Consider the following 22,116-nt stretch of genomic DNA (forward strand, 5'->3'; position numbering starts at 1 on the left):
CCATGTTGACTGCAATGCTTCCCACAGTTGTCATTGGCTGGATGTCCTTTGGGTGGTGGACCATTCTTCATAGACACAAGAAACTGTTGAGCGTGAAAAACCCAGCAGCGTTGCAGTTCTTGACAAAAACCGGTGTGCCTGGCATCTACTACCATAGCCCATTCAAAGGCACTTAAATATTTTGTCTTGYCCAGTCATCCTCTGAATGGCACAGATACACAATCCATGTCTCAATTGTTTCACAGCTTAAAAATCCTTTAACCTCTGTCCTTCCCTTCATCTACACTGATTGAAGTGGATTTAACAAGTGACATCAATAAGGGATCATAGCTTTCACCTGGATTCACCTGGTCAGTCTGTCATGGAAAGAGCAGGTGTTCCTAATTTTTTTGTACACTACTAGCCAATAATGTACCTTGTTTTAAAACTACTGCTAAATGTGGAAAATCCATATTAGTTTATTCACTACTGGTCTCTTAGTCTACATCCCAAATGTCACCCTCTTCCCTTTAAAGTGCACTCCTTTTTACCAGGGCCATGGTAGTGCACTATATAGGGAATAGGGTGCCGTTTGGGATGCATCCTTAGATTTGGATTCTCCCGTGAGCAAATCAGCTTACGATCAGGCAGACCTAATGACATTGGCCTTGTGATCTGATTGTAGGAGGGCAGGACGCTGGTGGGTCGAGACGAGGCTTCATCCAATCCGGATATAGGTGAGTCAGTAGGCAGACAGGATATCTGCTGTGGGCTGTTGCTTGGGGTTCATGTGAATTTAGTGTTATTCCTGAGCATTAGGCACTCATTTCCCTGTGTCTTACACTGCTCATTATATGATCAAAATAAGTGATTCTGAGCCTCACCTCAACTGACCCCCTTAAACTCAAGTTTTTTTTTTACATCAACCTCTGACCGCTTCCCTCCCTTTATTCCCTGCAGTGCTCCATGGTGCTGGTCTGCTGGAGGAACACTGTGTGTTTGAGAACCGTGATGGAGTTGTTACTCTGATCCCCCAGACGGGGGCGCTGTGCTCTGTCAACAGACTGGAGACGACCCAGCCCTGTCAGCTGACACAGGGTAATGATCTGTGTGTGTGTGTGTCATCTCTCATCTCCCGGTCGTGTGTGAGTGTGTGGAGACTCTGCAGGATAATGTGTACAAAATCCTCTCTCTGGCCCTGGGAGTTGGAGGCACAAACTTTGAGGCTTACAAACTTTGCGACTGGTCATTTACATCCTCTAACTGGGGCGCTGGGACAGTTGGTCATTTACGTCCTCTAACCGGGGCTTTGGGACAGTTGGTCATTTACGTCCTCTAACCGGGGCGCTGGGACAGTTGGTCATTTACGTCCTCTAACCGGGGCGCTGGGACAGTTGGTCATTTACGTCCTCTAACTGGGGCACTGGGACAGTTGGTCATTTACGTCCTCTAACCGGGGCGCTGGGACAGTTGGTCATTTACGTCCTCTAACTGGGGCACTGGGACAGTTGTACCTATAATCTAAACCTGCACCTCTCTTTCAATGAGCCTGTGTGGACTTGGAAGACATGCTAAACCTATAGTGGCTGCTCCAACTTTGGAGACCTCATCTTTCCCCTTCTTACTTTGGGACTAGACAACACAACTCTTAACTTTCAGGCAACTTGACAAATAAACCGAAAAAGTTTTACTCATTTTCTCAGTCCTTTGCCGCGGTAAAGTGAATACATTGCCATGAAGTACACAATCTCTCTGACATGATTGGCTTTCGTCAAGACCCCGCCTGGGTGATTTACCGAAGGTAATAGGCTAGAAAAACTCTAGGATGTGTTGTAAAGCTATGGAATAGAGGCTGATATTGGGGCTTATATATCTAGCAGGCTCACACTTATAAGATTTTCTCCAGGTCTCCTCTCTTTCTCACACGCACACTCTCTCTCCTTCTTTCTGTGCAGAAAATACTAATCTTGCTTCGATTAATGGCTTCTGACTAGTGACAATACACCTGAGCTGCAACAGGAGTAGAAATTACTATCATTTGTTGTGTAGAAAATGGCCTGAGATGCAGTTGCTTCGGAGGGGCTATTGGGTCAATTGAAATGGCTATGAAGGAGTATTGGCAGGGACCTTTTGATGTGGGGTGCTGGGACTCTCACTCTTTCTCCTCTATCCTCACACACACACACACACACACACACACACACACACACACACACACACAGCTGTTCTTTATATTTCTGAGCCAGAGCGGGTTGGTGTAAGCGAGGCTACGATGGGAAAAAAAGCTCACAGGCAGACAGACCTGGCAGAGCTAACTGAATAGTGGGTTTTTCTATCGGGGCCAAAGTTAGCTCTTCAGCTCTCTGCCTGCCTGGCTGGCTCTATTCCCACTTTTCTGTAAAGGTTGATCCTGGTCTCTACTTCAGAACCCACTCTGCTATCACCACCATCTGCCAATTGACCGGAGAGGCCTGGAGCTTTGTTCAGGGCTTTTTCCGAGGCCTGGAGCTTTGTTCAGGGCTTTTTCCAAGGCCTCTCGCCCTCAAATGTTTAGTAAAAGAAATGTCCTCTGCCCTGTGGAGAAGGGATGGGAGCGTGGTTCACAGCCACTCTTGACTGGTAACACTGAATGCTTCAGAGGGAGACAGAATGCAGGAATTTGAAGTGGATACCATGGGAAGTGGTGAAGAGGCAGCACTTTAATCTTAACATTTGGGAGAGATGTGTTGTGTGCCTCCCACTAAAACTGAACCCACTATCAGCTTTTAATACTGTTCCAATTACCAACCATCCACTGCCATAGCACTCAACTCAGGGCTGGTTTCCCAGACACCGATCAAGCTTAGTCCTAGACTAAAAAGCTATTCCAATAGAGATTCTCTTTAGTCCAGGACTAAGTTTGATCTGTGTCCAGGAAACCAACCATCGGTGTAAAACTTTGTTCACGGTATAATAACTTATGTGCCATTTACATTGAGTATGTTTGTCTCTGTGTCTGGTTGGTTTCAGGTGCAGTAATCCAGCTAGGGAGAGGGACTATATTCCGTTTCAACCATCCTAAAGAAGCTGCACATCTCAGAGAGCAACGCAAGGTGAGTCACACCACAACCACTCTTACTAACCCAAACCCCCCCAGACCACACCACAACCACTCTTACTAACCCAAACCCCCCAGACCACACCACAACCACTCTTACTAACCCAAACCCCCCAGACCACACCACAACCGCTTTTACTGAACCCAGACCACACCACAACCGCCTCTTACTAACCCAAGACCACACCACAACCGCTCTTACTAACCCAGACCACACCACAACCGCTCTTACTAACCCAGACCACACCACAACCTCTCTTACTAACCCAGACCACACCACAACCGCTCTTACTAAACCCAGACCACACCACAACCGCTCTTACTAACCCAGACCACACCACAACCGCTCTCTTACTAACCCAGACCACACCACAACCGCTCTTACTAACCCAGACCACACCACAACCGCTCTACTAACCCAGACCCAACCACAAACCGCTCTTTTACTAACCCAGACCACACCACAACCGCTCTTACTAACCCAGACCACACCACAACCGCTCTTACTAACCCAGACCACACCACAACCGCTCTTATTCTCTTAGAGCCAGTTTCCCGGACACTGACTAAGCCTATCCCTGGACTAAAAAACACTTTCAATAGACAATTTACATTGAGCATGCTCTTTATTCCAGGGCTAGTTTTGTATTCATATTTTTGGGAAACCAGTCCTTGCAACCCAACCAACTCTTATTTCCAGACCAGAGTAAACTCAGCACCGAAACTTACCTTACATTTCCCTAACTTTCCTGTTATAGATCAGTTAGCTTGTGATTTCTGCTCAAGTTTATCTAACCCAGTACGTAAAGTCATTTGCATTTCTTAGTCTCGGAGTCATAATTAGTGCTGTGCCGTCGGATATATATCAAACAAGGAAAAAACACATCTTCAAAGAAATGCATCTTCCACTTCCTCTAAGCTATCACTGTAAATACTGTATCTCCTCCTACTTTACCATGTCTGTACACACCACACACAGAGATGTGAAGCACTTCTGGTAACACCTGCTGGCATAATACTTCATAGCTTGTTATCAACAAGTATTTATTTATAATGTCTTATAATAAGGCATATAATATGCTCTCAAGGTGRCTGGTATTTAGTCAGGATCATGAGATGATTCTAAGACATAAGGGGGTCATATATTGTATGCTTATGACAAGTCTAGTCTAACTGAATTAAAATGCATTATATACCTGCTGGTTTTAAGTACTGTAAAGTGTTACCGAACTGCTTCTTTGGATAATGGGCTGTAACTGGCAAGTTCCAGGCTCAGTGCTCTTTATAGTGCACTACTTTTGACCAGGGACCATAGGGCACTTTGTAGGGAATAGGGTTCGATTTGGGACGCTGACATCCATCTACTGAGGCAGGTTCAGCAGGTAATGGTAGAGTTCCAGGTTGTTAAGTCATTTTAATATAGAGTATATTTCATGAAGCCAGTGACTGATGCAAGAGTTTCTATACCAACAATTATAGTGCTCACATTTATAGTTATTAATTTGTATTGTGGACAAAACATTTTTTCTTCATTATTTAAAATTGGGTAATAAAAATGGATCACAAAAAGAAATTGCGTTGTGGGTCTTCCTTCCTGTATGCATTTATGTGGGGTTGAAATTAAGTTTCAATATGTTCAAGCAGAGTGCCTAGTGAAAGTCTACACACCCCTCTTCACATTTTAATGCCTTTAAAACTAAAATGGGATTAAATTGGATTTTGTCCTACTGATCTTCACAACCTTCTCCACATTTTAAAGCCAAAGAGAAATTATAGAACATTTTCCAAATTAATAAAAAAAACTAGTCAAGAGTTAATACTAGCTGTAAGCACCTTTTGGCAGCCATTACATCTGTAAGCTCTATTGAATAAGATTGTACCAACTCTTAGGTCAACATGTATACAAAAAGATTCAGTCCAATTGCTCAAGCTCAATAAATTTGCTTGGGAATCATTGGACAGCAATGACGCTGGAGGAGATGGTTGCTGTTTTTAGGGGCTCCTAACCAATTGTGCTATTGTGTAATTTTTAACTTACTTTGTACATAATGTTTCTGCCAACGTCTCTTATGACCGAAAAGAGCTTCTGGATATCAGGACAGCGATAACTGCCCTCGCACTGGACGAATATTTTTTTCTTTAACGAGTCGAGGCAAAGGATTTAAATMCCAAATCCCTGTCAATCGCTTGAAGAGACGCAGATATCGGGGACGTAGTTTGGGATGCCTTGTAAGGATCCGAAGGCGAGTAGGTAATCCGCCTCTACCATCAGTCCTATTAGCCAACGTGCAATAATTGGATAATAAAATCGATGAGCTCCGATCCAGACTAACCTACCAACGGGACATTAAAAACTGTAATATCTGATGTTTAACCGAGTCGTCGTTGCTGAACGACGACATGGATAACATACAGTTGGCTGGGTTTTCCGTACATCGGCAAGATAGAACAGCTGCCTCCGGTAAGTCAAGGGGTGGCGGTCTGTCTATTGTTAAATAACAGCTGGTTCACAAAATCTAATATTAAGGAAGTCTCAAGGTTTTTTTCATCTGACGTAGAGTATCTCATGATAAGCTGTAGGCCACACTATTTACCAAGAGTTTTCATCTATATTTTACATAGCTGTCTATTTACCACCACAAACCGATGCCGGCACTAAGACCACACTCAACAAGCTGTTTAAGGCCATAAGCAAAGAAGAAAATGTTCATCCAGAGGCGACGCTCATTGTGGCCGGGGACTTTAATGCAGGSAAACTTTTAAATACGTTTTACATCATTTCTACCAGCATGTTACATGTGCAACCAGAGGGGAAAAAACTCGAGACCACCTTTACTCCACACACAGAGATGCGTACAAAGCTCTCCCTCGCCCTCCATTTGGCAAATAATATGACCATAACTAAAGCAGGAAGTACCAGTGACTCTCTCAATATTGAAATGCTCAGATGACACAGATGCTAAGCTACAGGAATGTTTTGCTAGCACAGACTGAATGTTCCGGTATTCTTTCAATGGCATTGAGGAGTACACCACATCAGTCACTGGCTTCGTGAATAAGGACATCGATGATGTCGTCCCCACAGTGACTGTACCTACATACTAGAGGTCGACCGATTATGATTTTTCAATGCCGATACCGATACCGATTATTGGAGGACAAAAAAAGCCAATACCGATTAAGGGGACGATTTTTTTTATATAAAAAAAATAAAACGTTTTTTAAATATATATATCATACACACACACACATTTTTGTAATAATGACAATTGCAACAATATTGAATGAACAATGAACACTTAACTTAATATAATACACACACACGCACACAGCTCTGAAGTGACAATGAYACTGAAGAGTCTGCTTAGGAGACAAATACTCTCAACTGTTTGAATAAAAATAGAGTTTAAGTTACCTGTGATGAATGTTGAAAACAAAAACTTWAATTTCTATATGCAGGAAATCCTATTTTAATAATGGGCATGGTAAGAATTGACAACCAAAGTGCGAGTCATAATTCCCATGACACCTTCTAGCAAAATCTGAAAAGCGGTTCCTTCATTTATTCCATAGGATATTTTTAGATTCACTTAAAATAAGGTCTGTGTTTCGTGTAGGCTTACATCACCGTGCCAATTTTATAACTGTGTAGATATCCATAGGACAAGGTAACTCTGATCAATATTGGCTAAATATAAGCGAAGATACATTTTTTTGTAGAGTGGATTTATGAAAATATGTTGACAAACGTTACCTTATCCTAGTGAGATTTACACTGGTATCAAAACATCGAGGCGGTTTAAGCCTGCACGAAACACAGACCTTATTTGAAGTAGATCAAGACATTCTCTATGGAAGACATGAACGGTAAAATAACGAAGGAACCCCTTTCAAATTCAGCCGTAAGTTATTACAGGAATTATAACGCGTCGACTATTTCTCTCTAAACCGTATACCTTTGACTAATCCGGAAACTATCACCTCGAAAACAAAACGTTTATTCTGTTTTTATAAGATAAGTTTAATGCTAGCTAGCAACTTACCTTCGCTTACTGCATTCGCTAACAGGCAGGCTCCTCGTGGAGTGCAATGTAATCAGGTGTTAGAGCATTGGACTAGTTAACTGTAAGGTTGCAAGAGTGGATCCCCCGAGCTGACAAGGTTAAAAATCTGTTGTTCTGCCCCTGAAGGGGGGCAGAACTCCCTGTTCACCCATTTCTGCATGGCCAAGCACGACTCCAACATCCTTACGTTTGCCGACGACACAACAGTGGCAGAACGTTCCTAGGCCGTCATTGAAAATAAGAATATGTTCTTAACTGACTTGCCTAGTTAAATAAAGATTAAATAAAGGTGTAAAAAATAAAAATAAAAAAATTGGCAAATCGGCGCCCAAAAATACAAATTTCCGATTGTTACGAAAACTTGAAATCGGCCCCGATTAATCGGCCATTCCGATTAATCGGTCGACCTCTACTACATACCCCAACCAGAAGTCATGGATTACAGGCAACATCCGCACTGAGCTAAAGGGTAAAGCTGGCTCTTTCATGGAGCAGGACTCGAACCTGGAAGCTTAGAAGAAATCCCGCTAAGGCCTCCGACGAACCATCAAACAGGCAAAGCGTCAATACAGGACTAAGATTGTATCGTACTACACCAGCTCCAACACTCGTCGGATGTGGCAGTGCTTGCAATCTATTACGGACTACAAAGGGAAGCACAGCCGCGAGCTTCCCAGTGACACAAGCCTACCAGACGAGCTAAATTACTTCAATGCTCGCTTCGAGGCAAGCAACACTGAAGCATGCATGAGAGCACCAACTGTTCCAGATGACTGTGATCACGCTCTCCGTAGCCGATGTGAGTAAGACCTTTTAAATATATCAACCTTCACAAGGCCACAGGGCCAGATGGATTACCAGGATGTGTACTCCGAGCATGCGCTGACCTACTGGCAAGTGTCTATACTGACATTTTCAAACTGGCCCTGACCGGCTCTGTAATACCAACATGTTTCAAGCAGACCACCATAGTCCCTGTGCCCAAGAACACGAAGGCAACCTGCCTAAATGCCTACCGACCCGTAGCACTCAAGTCTGTAGCATGAAGTGCTTTGAAAGGCTGGTCATATCTCACATCAACACCATTATCCCAGAAACCCTAGACCCACTCCAATTTGCATACCGCTCCAACAGATCCACAGATGATGCAGTCTCTATTGCACTCCACACTGCCCTTTCCCACCTGGACAAAAGGAACACCTACGTGAGAATTCTATTCATTGACTACAGCTCGTGTTCAACACCATAGTGCCCTCAAAGCTCATCACTAAGCTAAGACCTTGGGACTAAACACCTCCCTCTGCAACTGGACTTCCTGACGGGCCACCCCCAGGTGGTAAGGGTAGGTAGCAACGCATCTGCCATGCTGATCCTCAACACGGAGGCCCCTCATGGGTGCGTGCTCAGTCCCCTCCTGTACTCCCTGTTCACCCATTTCTGCATGGCCAAGCACGACTCCAACATCCTTACGTTTGCCGACGACACAACAGTGGTAGGCCTGATCACTGACAACGATGAGACAGCCTATAGACCTGGYAGTGTGGTGTCAGGATAACAACCTCTCCCTCAACATGATCAAGACAAAGGAGATGATTGTGGACTACAGRAAAATGAGGGCCAAGCACRTCCCCATTCTCATCGACAGGGCTGTAGTGGAGCAGGTCGAGAGCTTCAGGTTCATTGATTTCCATGTCACCAACAAACTATCATGGTCCAAGCACACCAAGACAGTCGTGAAGTGAGCACGACAACGCGTATTCCCCCTCAGGAGACTGGAAAGATTTGTCATGGGTCCTCAGATCCTCAAAAGGTTCTACAGCTGCACCATCGAGAGCATCCTGACTGGTTGCATCACTGCCTGGTATGGCAACTGCTCGGCCTCTGACCGCGCCCCAGTACATCATCACTGGGGCCAAGCTTCCTGCCATCCAGGACCTCTACACTGGTGTCCGAGGAAGGAAAGCCCAGAAATTGTCAGACTAGTCACTCTAGTCATAGAATGTTTCCTCTGTTACGCACGGAAAGCGGTACCGGAATGCCAACTCTAGGTCCAAATTGGCACCTTAACATTTTCTACTCCCAAGCCATAAGACACCCGAACAGCTAATCAAATGGCTACCCGGACTATTTGCATTGCCCCCCCCCCCCCCCGCCATTTGTTATGCTGCTGCTACTCTGTTTATCTATGCTTAGTCACTTTACCTTTTTTTATTTACTTCAGTTCATTTTAGTAAATCATTTCTTAACACTTATTTTTCTTACAAGCCCGTATCCAAGAACGTATTTAAGTAAGCATTTCACTGTAAGGTCTTCACCTGTTGTATTCGGTGCATAAAACTTTTATTTAAAATTCTCTGCTTTTCTAGCAAATTTAATTCAGGACTGAGACTGGAACACTCAACACCTATTGGAAAGCCATTCTGGCCTGACTTTAGCATTAGTTTGATTGTCCTGCTGAAAAATATAGACAGAAATAAAATAAAAATKTTATATGATTTGAAAGAATTTCAATACATTTTCTTTCACTTAGAAAATGTGGAGTAGATTGGTAGGAAAATATCTAATGTAATCTTTTTTTTATTACATTTTAAGGCTGTAAAATGTGGGGTGTTGACTTTCACTAAGCACTGTAATTGCCCGGTCTTTGGAAGGACGACAAGTGTATAGATCAGGAACAGCATGTTCGATGTCTCCAAAACCATTTGGAGCTTAGTTTCCATTATGTCCATGAAGTCCTTTGGTGGGACCTCTTATGTTTGCAACATCCAGTTGTTTTTACGAGTGAAAGGGTGTGTGTAATACTGTGTATCTTATGTTTTCTCCCAGAGTGACCTTCTCTCCAGCCTTTCCTTGACCGACTTCTCCAGGCTTTTCCATTCTGGGTGAGTTAACACGCATGCATGCATGCATACACACACACACACACACACACACACACACACACACACACACCCCTGAAACCCCTCTCCACTCCCACTACATTGCAACTACACAACCATGGCATTTGATGGGTATTCTAAATTCTGGGTAAAAATTAGATACCTTACTGTAACGGTTTTCCATTTAAAATGGTAAAAAAGACAGGCGGTAGTTTCATCAGCTGTTGTGCAATATGATTTTTGAATGCACAGGGCCTATAAAAATAGTAGGCTTCTCCAGTCAAAGATGACGTTACATGAATAAAAAATTGAGGATCGAAACACCATAAAGGAGGAGGCTTATTTACATTGTGGTCCTCCTCGGCATTGCTTATTGCCTAGTGTTGGTCAGTCTGGCATGAAGACCAAATAAAACCCCTTCCTCATTGTTCCATCTGTCTGGCATGAAAACCAAATAAAACCCATTTGTCACTACTCCCTGCAATTGAAGTGTAAGTGGGGAGCGTACACACACACACACACACACACACACACTCCTGTAGACCACTGATGGAGTAGGACACAGCAGGCTTCTCTCAGCCTCTGTGTGGGGGGGATCACAGTAGGCCTGTGTTTTTTGGCTCCTAGGCCTGGTTGTGTGATCTGATATTCTGGTGTTACAGCTACTACTCCTGTCTGACTTGTAATTTACTCCGCAAGACAACGTCCCCTAACAACGGCACAGCACTTTCTCCTGCAGGCTTTAGACAGAAGATATGATTTGGAGAGGGGATTGAGGGAGATGGAGGGAGAGACGAGGGATGGATGGAGGGAGGAAGATGTAGTGGGAGGGAGCGTCTGCGAGGGAGTGAGGAGAAAAGATGGAGGGGGAGTGAAGGAGACAAAGGTAGAAGACAGGAGATGGAGAGGACGAGCTAGTCAGATGAGATGGATGTCCACTCGTGCTAGTGGGTGATATTGAGAATGCAATCTTGGAGAAGTTCAGAGGTCGTATATCCTTGTGGGTTTCAGAGAGATAAGATACAACCAACACATCTCCAACACTGAAAGATAGCAGACAGACAAAACAAAGCTAAAAACAAAGCTAAAACAGAGATATGACAACATGCAGCCACCATAGTTACCACACACTGAAGCCGGGTGGACAGTTTCTCACATTAAACCACTTTTTTTTTTGTCTTGCCAACGTAATAGTGCGCAGACTAAACTATGTAGCACAGACGGGTGTCGCACACTACAAGATTCTTCACTTGGTCGTGAGGATTCTCGAGCTGTGGCTAAAATCAAATTTTATTTGTCACATGCGCGAAAATACAACGGGTGTGGACCTTACAGTGAAATGCTTGTTATTGACTGTACTTTTGTTTATCCCACATGTAACTCTGTTGTTTTTTGTCACACTGCTTTGCTTTATCTTGGCCAGGTCGCAGTTGTAAATGAGAACTTGTTCTCAACTGGCCTACCTAGTTAAATAAAGGTGAAAAAAAACAATGCAGTTAAAAATAATTCAAATAAGAAACAAAAGTAAATAATAACAATAGCGAGACGTATATATACAGGGGGGGGGGGAGGTACCGGTACAGAGGTCAATGTGCGTGGTCACCAGTAGTTGAGGTAATATGTACAGTGGGGCAAAAAGGTATTTTGTCAGCACCAATTTGTGCAAGTTTTCCCCACTTAAAAAGATGAGAGAGGCCTGTAATTTTCATCATAGGTACACTTCAACTATGACCAGACCAAAATGAGAAAAAAAATTCCAGAAAATCACATTGTAGGGATTTTTTTATGCATTTATTTGCAAATTATTGCAGTGGAAAATAAGTATTTGGTCAATAACAAAAAGTTTATCTCAATACTTTTGTTATATACCCTTTGTGGCAATGAACAAGAGGTGAAACGGTTTTCTGTATCTTCACAGGTTTTCACACACTGTTGCTGGTATTTTGGGCCCCATTCCTCCATGCAGATCTCCTCTAGAAGACAGTGATGTTTTGGCCTGTTTGCTGGGCACACGGACTTTTCAACTCCCTCAAAGATTTTCTATGGGGTTGAGATCTGCGAGACTGGCTAGGCCACTCCAGGACCTTGAAATGCTCTTACGAAGCCACTCCTTCGTTGCCCGGCGGTAATGTGTTGGATCATTGTCATGCTTGAAGACCCCAGCCACGTTTCATTCTTCAATGCCCTTGCTGCATGGAAGGAGGTTTCACTCAAAATCTCAACGAATAATGGCCCCATTCATTTCTTTCTTTACACGGATCAGTCGTCCTGGTCCCTTTTGCAGAAAAACAGGCCCCAAAGCATGATGTTTCCACCCCCATGCTTCACAGTAGGTATGGTTGTCTTTGGATGCAAACTCCATTGCATTTTTGTCCTCCAAACACGACGAGTTGAGTTTTACCAAAAAGTTTTCCTATTTTGGTTTTCATCTGACCATATGACATTCTCCCAATCTTCTTTCTGGATTATCCAAATGCTCTCAGAGCAAACTCAGACGGGCCTGGACATGTTACTGGCTTAGCAGGGGGGCACGTCTGGCACTGCAGGATTTGAGTCCCTGGCGCGTATGTGTTACTGATGGTAGGCTTGTGTTCACTTTGGTCCCAGCTCTCTGCAGGTCATTTCACTAGGTCCCCCCCCGGTGTGGGTTCTGGGGGATGTTTGCTCACCGTTCTTGTGGATCATTTTGGACCCCCACGGGGGTGAATTATCTTGGTGGAGCCCAGATCAGGGAGATTACAGTGGTCTTGTATGTCTTCCATTTCTAATAAAAATGCTTTTGTTCCCCCCCCCCACAGGTGATTTCTTCAAAACCAGCGCTGTCACCTATTGCAGATTCAGTCTTCCCAGCCTGGTGCCAGGTCTACAATTTTGTTTCTTGGTGTCCTTTGACCACGCCTTTGTCTTGGCCCAGGTAGTGGACAGTTTTGGCGAGTGGTGGACTGTTTGAGCGTGTGGACAGGTGTCTTACTACTGATAACAAGTTCCTAAACACGGTGCTCATTGAATAACCACGGTAACGAGTGTGAGGACAGAGGATCCTCTTAAATGAAGAAGTTACCAGGTCTGTGAGAGCAGAAATCTTGCTTGTCTTGTAGTGACCAAATACTTATTTTCCACCATAAATTTGCAAATAAATCTCATTAAAAATCCTACAATGTGGATTTCTAATTTTGTCTGTCATAGTTGAAAGCTGTACCTATGATGAAAATTACAGCCTTCTCATCTTTATTAAGTGGAGATACTTTGCACAATTGGGTGCTGAGTAAGGAATGGGCCAAAATTCAACCAACTTATTGTGGGAAGCTACCCGTAACATTTTAACCAAGTTAAACAATTTAAATGCAATGCTACCAAATACTAATTGAGTGTATGTAAACTTCTGACCCACTGGGAATGTGATGGAAAAAATAAAAGCTGAAATAAATAATTCTCTATTATTCTGACATTTCACATTCTTAAAATAAAGTGGTGATCCTAACTGACCTAAGACAGGGAATTTTACTAGGATTAAATGTCAGGAATTGTGAAAAACTGAGTTTAAATGTATTCGGCTAAAGTGTATTTAAACTTCCGACTTCAACTGTGTGTATGTATACATACATACATACATACATACATACATACATACATACATACATACATACATACACACACACACACACACACACCTGTCTTGCTGTACTTGTGAGGACGTTTTGGGGATCAACAATCTGTTTCAATTCAAAATACTATTTTCCCTAACCCTAATTCTAACCCCTAACCTTTAAACTTAACCTCTAAGCCTAAAATAGCCTTTTTACAAGTGAGGACCGGCAAAACGTCCAGACTTTAGATTTTTTTTGTTGGTTTACGATTCTTATGAGGACGTCTAGTAAAGTATAGTAAAACGTGTCGCACGCGTGCTCGCGCACACACACTGTTCGATTTGAATAGCAAACAGCCCCAATGTCTGGATAAGGATTATGAGACACTCAACTAGCTGTGAAGTGAAGCAGAATGACTGTGTGCGTGTAGATTGGAGGATTAACATAAAGTACAATACTGGGTGTGCGTCCCAAATGGCACCCTATTTCTTATGTTCCCTGGTCAAAAGTAGTGCACTATACAGGAACCAGGGTGCTATTTGTTACACAACCTCTATCTGGGAGTGTGGGGGGGAGGAGAACACAGAGCAAAACCAAATATACAGCTCAAGAAGATATCTGACAGCAGACTTAGCGAGGGCTAAATGTATTATGCTATTAGTGTGTGTGTGTGTGTCTGCACATGTGCATGAGTCTCTTGTGTCACAGCATGAAACTAATTTAAATCGCTTTTGGGAAAAAAAGTTACTGCCAGCGGGATAAACCCCCAATTGCTCTGAACCTCCACCCCCCTCGTCTTTTATATATTGTTAGGTCCTCATTTCTGAGTAAAAACTTGACGGACACTATGAAAGCTTAAACCAAGTTTATTCTTCCCAGAGGATCAATACAGCTGCATTAAACAAAGACATTGTTCACACAAGTACTGATATTTAACCCTTTCTCCTAGGCTGAGTTGAGTCAATTTCTCCTACTGCTAGGCAGGAAACTAAATAATTTGCCCGTAAACTTTTCATTCTCCCTTAACGTGACCTGACCTCGATCCCCTTCATCACTAATCCATGGCTCTCTCCCCTTATCAATGCCTGCCACGTGATCGCTTTCCCTGCACTCAGCACATTCCAAGCTTAATTGCACACACTATTATACCTTCCTCCTACAGATAACCATTAACTTCTGGTGTAGACCCTCTAAACCTAAGCACTCAATATTTCAATAGGATACCTGATAATTAACCCTATCCCAAGTTTAGGAGTTAGTACCCAGAGTCTATCGATCTAGAGAGGGAGAGAGAGATCCATGTCCTCTGGCTTAACCGCTGCCTTATCGAGATCCTATTAAATTACTTTACCAATATGGATGATTTCTAGTGTTCTAATTCTTAATTATATGGCTACCTCCTTCTCCACCAACAGGATGGATGTGTTCGCTGTAGCAGGAGAGAATGGAGACTGTAGACAACAGAGGAGCTCTGTGCTCTCTCAACTACAAACCTGTACGGTTATGGTACGTACACACAGTGACATAAACACGTACATTCATAGATGGATACTGTGCTAGTGGATGGGTAAACCTTTTACTAACTAACAATGGGGCAAATTTGCAAAATGTTTCTAACAAAAAGGTAAAATAGAGATTAAGGGTTTAAGATAAACCCACTTCACATGTTGTCTAACAGTCAGACTATGGTGTAGGCTGCGTATCTATCTCCACAGCATGCCCAATACATTGCTTTATTCCATGTGTATGTGAGTGCTCTGAACGTCGCCATCTCAGCTCTAGTCAGGTCGGGTTTCACATCTTCTTCTTTGCAAATTGTTAGATAATAATATAATGGCTACTCCTGTCCCCTGCCTCGGCCTAATGCATTCACGCACGCACGCACACACAGCCTAATACAGACTTTTATGGAGCATGAAATGCCTGTTCCCTTGGCTTGTTTTCTTTGTTTAATATGCACATATTTCAAACCCATTACCTTCCTGCAGGGTTTTCAGAGCCGACCTCAGAGAAAACGACTAGCGTTTTGTGAAAGCACATTGTACACAAAGCAAGACGTTAGTGTGTTTACATCTCTCCCCGTCTCTCTCTCCCGCTCCCCCTCTCTCTGATCCTCACTCCATTGGCTTGTTAATGCTTTGATTAATGGTTTTTCTACAGAAGAAAACAGACATGCTTTAAATACTTGAAAAGGTTTTTTTATTTTTTATTGGCAATGTGGGTTAACTGTAGCTTTCTTATCAGTCCTTTTACTTTCGAATGAACAATTTCTGTTAAAAACAAACAGGCTACCTGGTTATATGAGGAATGACTTGTTTCAAAAATGTGAAACATGAAGCCGAAGTTATTTATCATGTTTTTCTCTCTCACCCAGACAGAGACCATGTCTATGGAGGCTCCTGTCTCTGTCTCTCGTCATCCTTCAGCGTGTTATGCTGTACCTCTTCAGATTGGAGCCGGAGCCCCTCAGCATCTTCAGGCCGTCTCCTCTCTGCATGCTGGGGTAAACAGGTGGAGCTTCGGTGCAGCTGAGGGCCGTGAACGGCCCTGCAGTAGTGCTAATGAAGAGAGCCAGAGGAGGGCCAGGGCCTCCCCAGTCCACCGGACAGGGACTCCTACTCTCACTCCCACTGCCTTGGAACAGGATAGCCTGCAGCAGGGATTGGAAGGAGAGGTGGAAGAGTGGGACTCGTGTCATCAATCAGGGTCTGGGGTGGGAGTGTCTGATAGGTGGCTGGAGAGAGCTCTGCGTAGAGCGAGGGAAGAGGGAGGACTCTATTGGGGTGAGGAGGCCTGGTCTGGACCTGGGGACAGAGACGAGGAAAGGAACCGAGCCCTCCAGCAGACACCTGTCCTCCTGGTCCAGCAGGCTGATGTATATACCGTTGGGCCGGAGGGGCTACCGGGGCCTGCTAACAAGAGCCCAGGTGTCCTGTCAGGCCTACCTGATGGCTGCAGGGTCCTGGGAGGGGTCCTGGCAACTGACTGCTCCAGAGGGGACCTGTCCAGTGCCGGAGCCCGCTACGGTGGCCCTGCAGGGACCTCATTAGGCACTGCTGTATCCTATCTGCAGAGAGGAGACGGAGGAGGAATAGACGGGTGGACGGAGGAACGAACGGACCGTGCCCACCTCCCACAGGCCAGCAGCAGCTCAACATACACACAGACCTCTCCCTCTCGGTTTGACACACACACCCCCTCTATGTCTCAGCTCGACAATCACAGCCAGGCAACACACACTGCCACTCGGCAGGACAGACACAGACGTAGCCAGGCGGTACGCGGCCTACCGCTAGAGGCTTTGGAGGGCCAGTTCAGTCGTGTCATGATGGATCGATCCAGAATGACGGTGGAGGGCCACAGGGAGAACGACAAGGAGGGGGAGGCTGGGGCTAGGAGGGAAGAGGTGGAGCAGAGCTTCAGGCTGGGCGCTCTGGTCAGCAGGGTGTTTAGGGAGGAGGAGAAGCAGTTCTCTGTCTCTGGACTAAGTGCTCTGGTTAGAAGGGTATGCCAGATCTCTGGGATTGGAGGGGAGCAGGAGCTAGACTCTCTGGGGGAAGAGGTCTCTGGGATGGGTTCTCTGGTCAGCAGGGGGCTCTCCTGGATGTTTCCGGACACAGGCAGTCTCCGCAGCTCCACCCCCAGGATCCTGCAGCAGGTCTGGGAAGGTACAGGAGTTCTGCATCCTGGAGCTGGGGGAGGAGCCAGCTCCAACTGGTCCAGTCAGGTTGTGAGGGAAAGTCAGGTGCTGTCGGTGGTCAAAGATAGCCAGGTCTTCTCATTGGTCAGAGAGAGTCGCATGTACTCCCTGGTCCGAGACAGTCAGGTGTTCTCTATGGTCAGTGAGCTGCCGTTTGTGCATCACATCAGCACAGAGCTAACTCAAGACTTCAGGATCATTCACAATGAGCTCACTCAGGTTCTTCAGCCAGTGGAGTCAACTGGACTCCAGCAGAAAGCTATTGACCTCAACACAACACCAGAAATAAAACTGCCCCTAGTCCACAACACTGTCCTCAGCACAGTACCAAGCCTGTACCCAGCCCACAACACCATAGAATTTGCAAATAAACAGAGCACAGGTAAAGAAGTGGATTGGAGAGCAGAGGACCAGAGTCCCATCAGTGAACTGGCTTGTACATCAGACCACGAGGGTGGAGAGGAAGCTCTAGCCAAGTCAGAAGAACCAAGTCCCATCAGAGAATTGGAGTGTACATTGGAGCAGGAGGGCAAAGAGGAAGCTCTAGCTAAGTCGGAGGAACAGAGTCCCATCACAGAACTGGAGTGTACTTCAGAGAACAAGGGTGGAGATGAAGCTCCCGCTAAGTCAGAAGAACCAAGTCACATCAGAGAAGTGGATTGTACATCAGAGAACGCGGGTGGAAATGAAGTTTTAAGGAAGTCGGAGGAACAGTGTCCCATCAGAGAACTGGGGTGTACATCAGAGCAGGAGGTCAGAGAGGTGGCTCTACCTAAGTCAGAAGAACCAAGTTCCATCAGAGAACTGGGGTGTACATCAGAGCAGGAGGTCAGAGAGGTGGCTCTAATTAAGTCAGAAGAACCAAGTTCCATCAGAGAACTGGGGTGTACATCAGAGCAGGAGGTCAGAGAGGTGGCTCTACCTAAGTCAGAAGAACCAAGTCCCATCAGAGAAGTGGAGTGTACATCGGAGCAGGAGGGCAAAAAGGAAGCTCTAGCCAAGTCAGAAGAACCAAGTCCCATCACAGAACTGGAGTGTACTTCAGAGAACGAGGGTGGAGAGGAAGCTCTAGCTAAGTCAGAGGAACAGAGTATAACCAAGGAGGCGCTGTGGCCATCAAAGGACCAGATCGAGATCGTGGAGGACCAACATTGTGTCACTTGTGGAGCCAAGAGCACCAAGTCACAGCCCCCTCCAGAGCAGCGTAACAACACCAGTTCCACAGGCCCAGAGAATATCTTTATTCCTGGGCATGGGAATCAGAGGATTGATGATGTTCAGGTGTATTATGGGGTGTGTTTTCTTTTCGTAAAAAAAAACATATATAATAATTGTAAATTGTGATTAAATAATTCAGCCTTCGCTGCTATTGATACCATGGGTGCGTTCACTACGAGAAAATGGTTTCCAACGTTTAATTCAATGGAGATGGCCACTGTATTTAACGACCAGAACAGTGTGATTATGGTGGCCCAGAGGGAGATTTTATATGGTGTTTTCTGCACGAGTTTTACGATTTCAAATGGTCACACCCATATTGATCTGGCCACACCGCAAAGGCTGCTGAAGAACGATGTGCACCGTTTTGGGTAAACGTGTCGTTCAGTGCAAACGTCAAGCAACGTAGCAAACGCTGAATCGAACTGAACGCACATATGTAACTTTGCTTTAATAAAGTAAACCATTTTCTCTTTCTCTCAGAGCCTGGTGGAGTTCCCAGGGGCTCTGGTTAAACTCCAGTCCCTTCCCGTATCCACCCTCCTGGGCTGTCTCCAGTCCGTCCTCCCCTCCGTCTTCACCTCACAGAGACTACTGGCTCTCTACTGGCTGGGCGTGACTAACTGCAGCCAGCCCCACCCACACCTCGCCCTTGTTCTCCTATTGGAGTCCTGCCTCTACGCCCTGACCTTTGACCCTGACACGCCAGATCAGACCACGTCTCTGACAGTGTTCCACCACCTCCCCCTGCTACAGGTTAAGGAGATCCTGGTAGGCTGTTATTTTATTTGAAAACATTTATATTATATAAATGTTATTGTTCTACCAATTAATAATTATTCTTTGTACCTACTAAGATTTTTACATTTCTTTATCAGCATTATCAGCATCCAGATTTTTCTATATATTCACTATATACACTACCGTTCAAAAGTTTGGGGTCAGTTAGAACTGTCCTTGTTTTTCAAAGAAAAGCACATTTTTGTAAATGTGTAAACATTTAATGTTGTAAATGACTATTGTAGCTGGAAACGGCTTATTTAATTTTTTTAATGGAATATCTACGTAGGTGTACTATGGTGGAAAATTTCAAGATTATGTTATAATTCTTTTATTGCATCGAATGGTTGTTTTATGCATCAGAATAGAGTATTATTATAACTATTGTGTGTGTGTTCTACTGAGGATGGGCCTCTGGGAGATAACACTGACCGGAGATTTACGATGTCTTTTGGGTGATAAAACCTAAAGGTCATTCCAGAGCATGACCCATTCTATACATCTGTTGTTCGTCATGTAGGTTGAAAGGGGTGTATCTTGGCTATAAAATACTTTTGTACTTTTGTCTCGGGCTCTCAATGAATCATCTGAGTTTGATTTGTCGAGCAGCCATCGCTATTGCAAAGCTCTCACTAATAAAGATTTAGTTTAAGTATAACTCTGACTTGTGTGAAAAGTTGACTCCTCATTTGATAATACAGAAATTAACCACCACAGTACAGAGGCCCATTATCTGCAACCATCACTCCTGTTTCAATGGCACGTTGTGTTAGCTAATCCAAGTTTATCATTTTAAAAGGCTAATTGATAATTAGAAAACCCTTTTGCAGTTATGTTAGCACATATGAAAACTGTTGTGCTGATTTTAAAGAAGCAATAAAACTGGTCTTCTTTAGACCAGTTGAGTATCTGGAGCATCACCATTTGTGGGTTTGATTACAGGCTCAAAATGGCAAGAAGAAATGGCCTTTCTTCTGAAACTCGTCAGTCTATTCTTGTTCTGAGAAATTAAGTCTATTCCATGCGAGAAATTGACAAGAAACTGAGGATCTCGTACAACGCTGTGTACTACTCCCTTCACAGAACAGCACAAACTGGCCCTAACCAGAATAGAAAGAGTGGGAGGCCCCGGTGCACAACTGAGCAAGAGGATAAGTACATTTAGTGTCTCTTTGAGAACAGACGGCTCACAAGTCCTCAACTGGAAGCTTCATTAAATAGTACCCGCAAAACACCAGTCTCAACGTCAATAGTGAAGAGGCGACTGCGGAATGCTGGCCTTCTAGGCAGAGTTGYAAAGAAAAAGCCATATCTCAGACTGGCCAATAAAAATAAAAGATTAAGATGGGCAAAAGAGCACAGACAATGGACAGAGAAACTCTGCCAAGAAGGCCAGCATCCCGGAGTCGCCTCTTCACTGTTGACGTTTAGACGGGTGTTTTCCGGGTACTATTTAATGAAGCTGCCAGTTGAGGACTTGTGAGGCTTCTTTAATCACCACAACAGTTTTCAGCTGTGCTAACATAACTGCAAAAGGGTTTTCTAATGATCAATTAGCCTTTTAAAATGATCAACTTGGATTAGCTAACACAACGTGCCATTGGAACACGGGAGTGATGGTTGCTGATAATGGGCCTCTGTACGCCTATGTAGATATTCCATAAAAAATCAGGCGTTTCCAGCTACAATAGTCATTTACAACAATGTCTAAACTGTATTTCTGATCAATTTGATGCTATTTTAATGGACAAAAAAATAGTTTTTCTTTCAAAAACAAGGACATATCTAAGTGACCCCAAACGTTTGAACGGTAGTATATATACAAAAGTATGTGGACACCCCTTCGAATTAGTGGTTTTGGTAATTTCAGCCACACCCGTTGCTGACAGGTGTATAAAATTGAGCACGCAGCCCATGATTTTGGAATGAGATGTTTGATGAGTGTCTACATACTTTTGATCATGTAGTTTATATCCATCTGTTCATCTATTCATTTATCCATCCATCCAGGTGGGTTTTGGCGGTCAGAGCCTGCGTCTCAAGGCTTCCAGTGAGGAGTGTGTCCTCACCCTCTACACCCACAGGTAAAGGACAGAACCAAGGTGCTTAACTCTTATCCTCTAAACAAATGAATGGGTGCTTGGAAACAACAGTGGATCAAGAACGATCGTTAATCAAATGGTCCATTTTTTTCCAGATAGGCCAGCACTTRAATATAAGTAGATTGTAAAGTAGTTTACTAAGAAATGTTGCTGAAATATATATATATTTAAACAAAGCTTCAGTTGCACCCTATACCTCCAAACCCACAGCCAGACCCTCACCCAGGCCCTCACCCACACCCTGCTTGGGGTACTCTGTCCTGGGGACCAGCGAGTGTCCCAACACCCCCTCCTGGTGGAGAACCTGATGGTTCTGTCTCTGGACTGGAAGGCCGAGGCACCTGACCTGCTGTTGAATGATGAACTCAGGCTGTCTGGCCAGTTCCACAAGACCCTAGCTGACCTGGTCTACCTCGTCCATGGCAACATGAACCGGTATGGTAGTAGTAGTAGTAGTAGTGGTGGTGGTCTTAGGCTGTCTGGCCAGTTCCACAAAACCATAGCTGACCTGGTCTACCTCCTACACAGTAACATGCCCAGGTAGTAGTATTTCCTGTTCTTGAAAGGATAGCTCAAATATTATAGCTCTATTTCTTCTATTCAGTGTCTGTGTTTCAGGGAAAGCAAGTCAGTGGGCAGTTGAGAGGTAAAGATCTAGATCGATCGATAGATCCTATCTAATCTATATATACACACACAGTTGAAGTCGG

At 44.3% G+C, this 22,116-nt stretch overlaps 1 protein-coding gene across 1 annotated transcript in view; it reads left to right on the top strand.

Moving 5' to 3' along the window:
- kif16bb (kinesin family member 16Bb) overlaps nt 1-22,116 on the top strand; it is a 65,889-nt gene that overhangs the window by 42,069 nt on the left and 1,704 nt on the right. The window contains exons 15-23 of the mRNA XM_024008529.2: nt 665-716; nt 940-1,077; nt 2,989-3,071; nt 9,967-10,022; nt 15,022-15,112; nt 15,981-18,599; nt 19,008-19,295; nt 21,315-21,388; nt 21,617-21,841. Of these exons, the coding sequence (XP_023864297.2) occupies nt 665-716; nt 940-1,077; nt 2,989-3,071; nt 9,967-10,022; nt 15,022-15,112; nt 15,981-18,599; nt 19,008-19,295; nt 21,315-21,388; nt 21,617-21,841 (3,626 nt within the window). The remainder of the gene's footprint in view (nt 1-664; nt 717-939; nt 1,078-2,988; nt 3,072-9,966; nt 10,023-15,021; nt 15,113-15,980; nt 18,600-19,007; nt 19,296-21,314; nt 21,389-21,616; nt 21,842-22,116) is intronic.

This window comes from Salvelinus sp. IW2-2015, linkage group LG18 (genome assembly GCF_002910315.2).
Source record: "Salvelinus sp. IW2-2015 linkage group LG18, ASM291031v2, whole genome shotgun sequence".
Classification (NCBI taxonomy): domain Eukaryota; kingdom Metazoa; phylum Chordata; class Actinopteri; order Salmoniformes; family Salmonidae; genus Salvelinus; species Salvelinus sp. IW2-2015.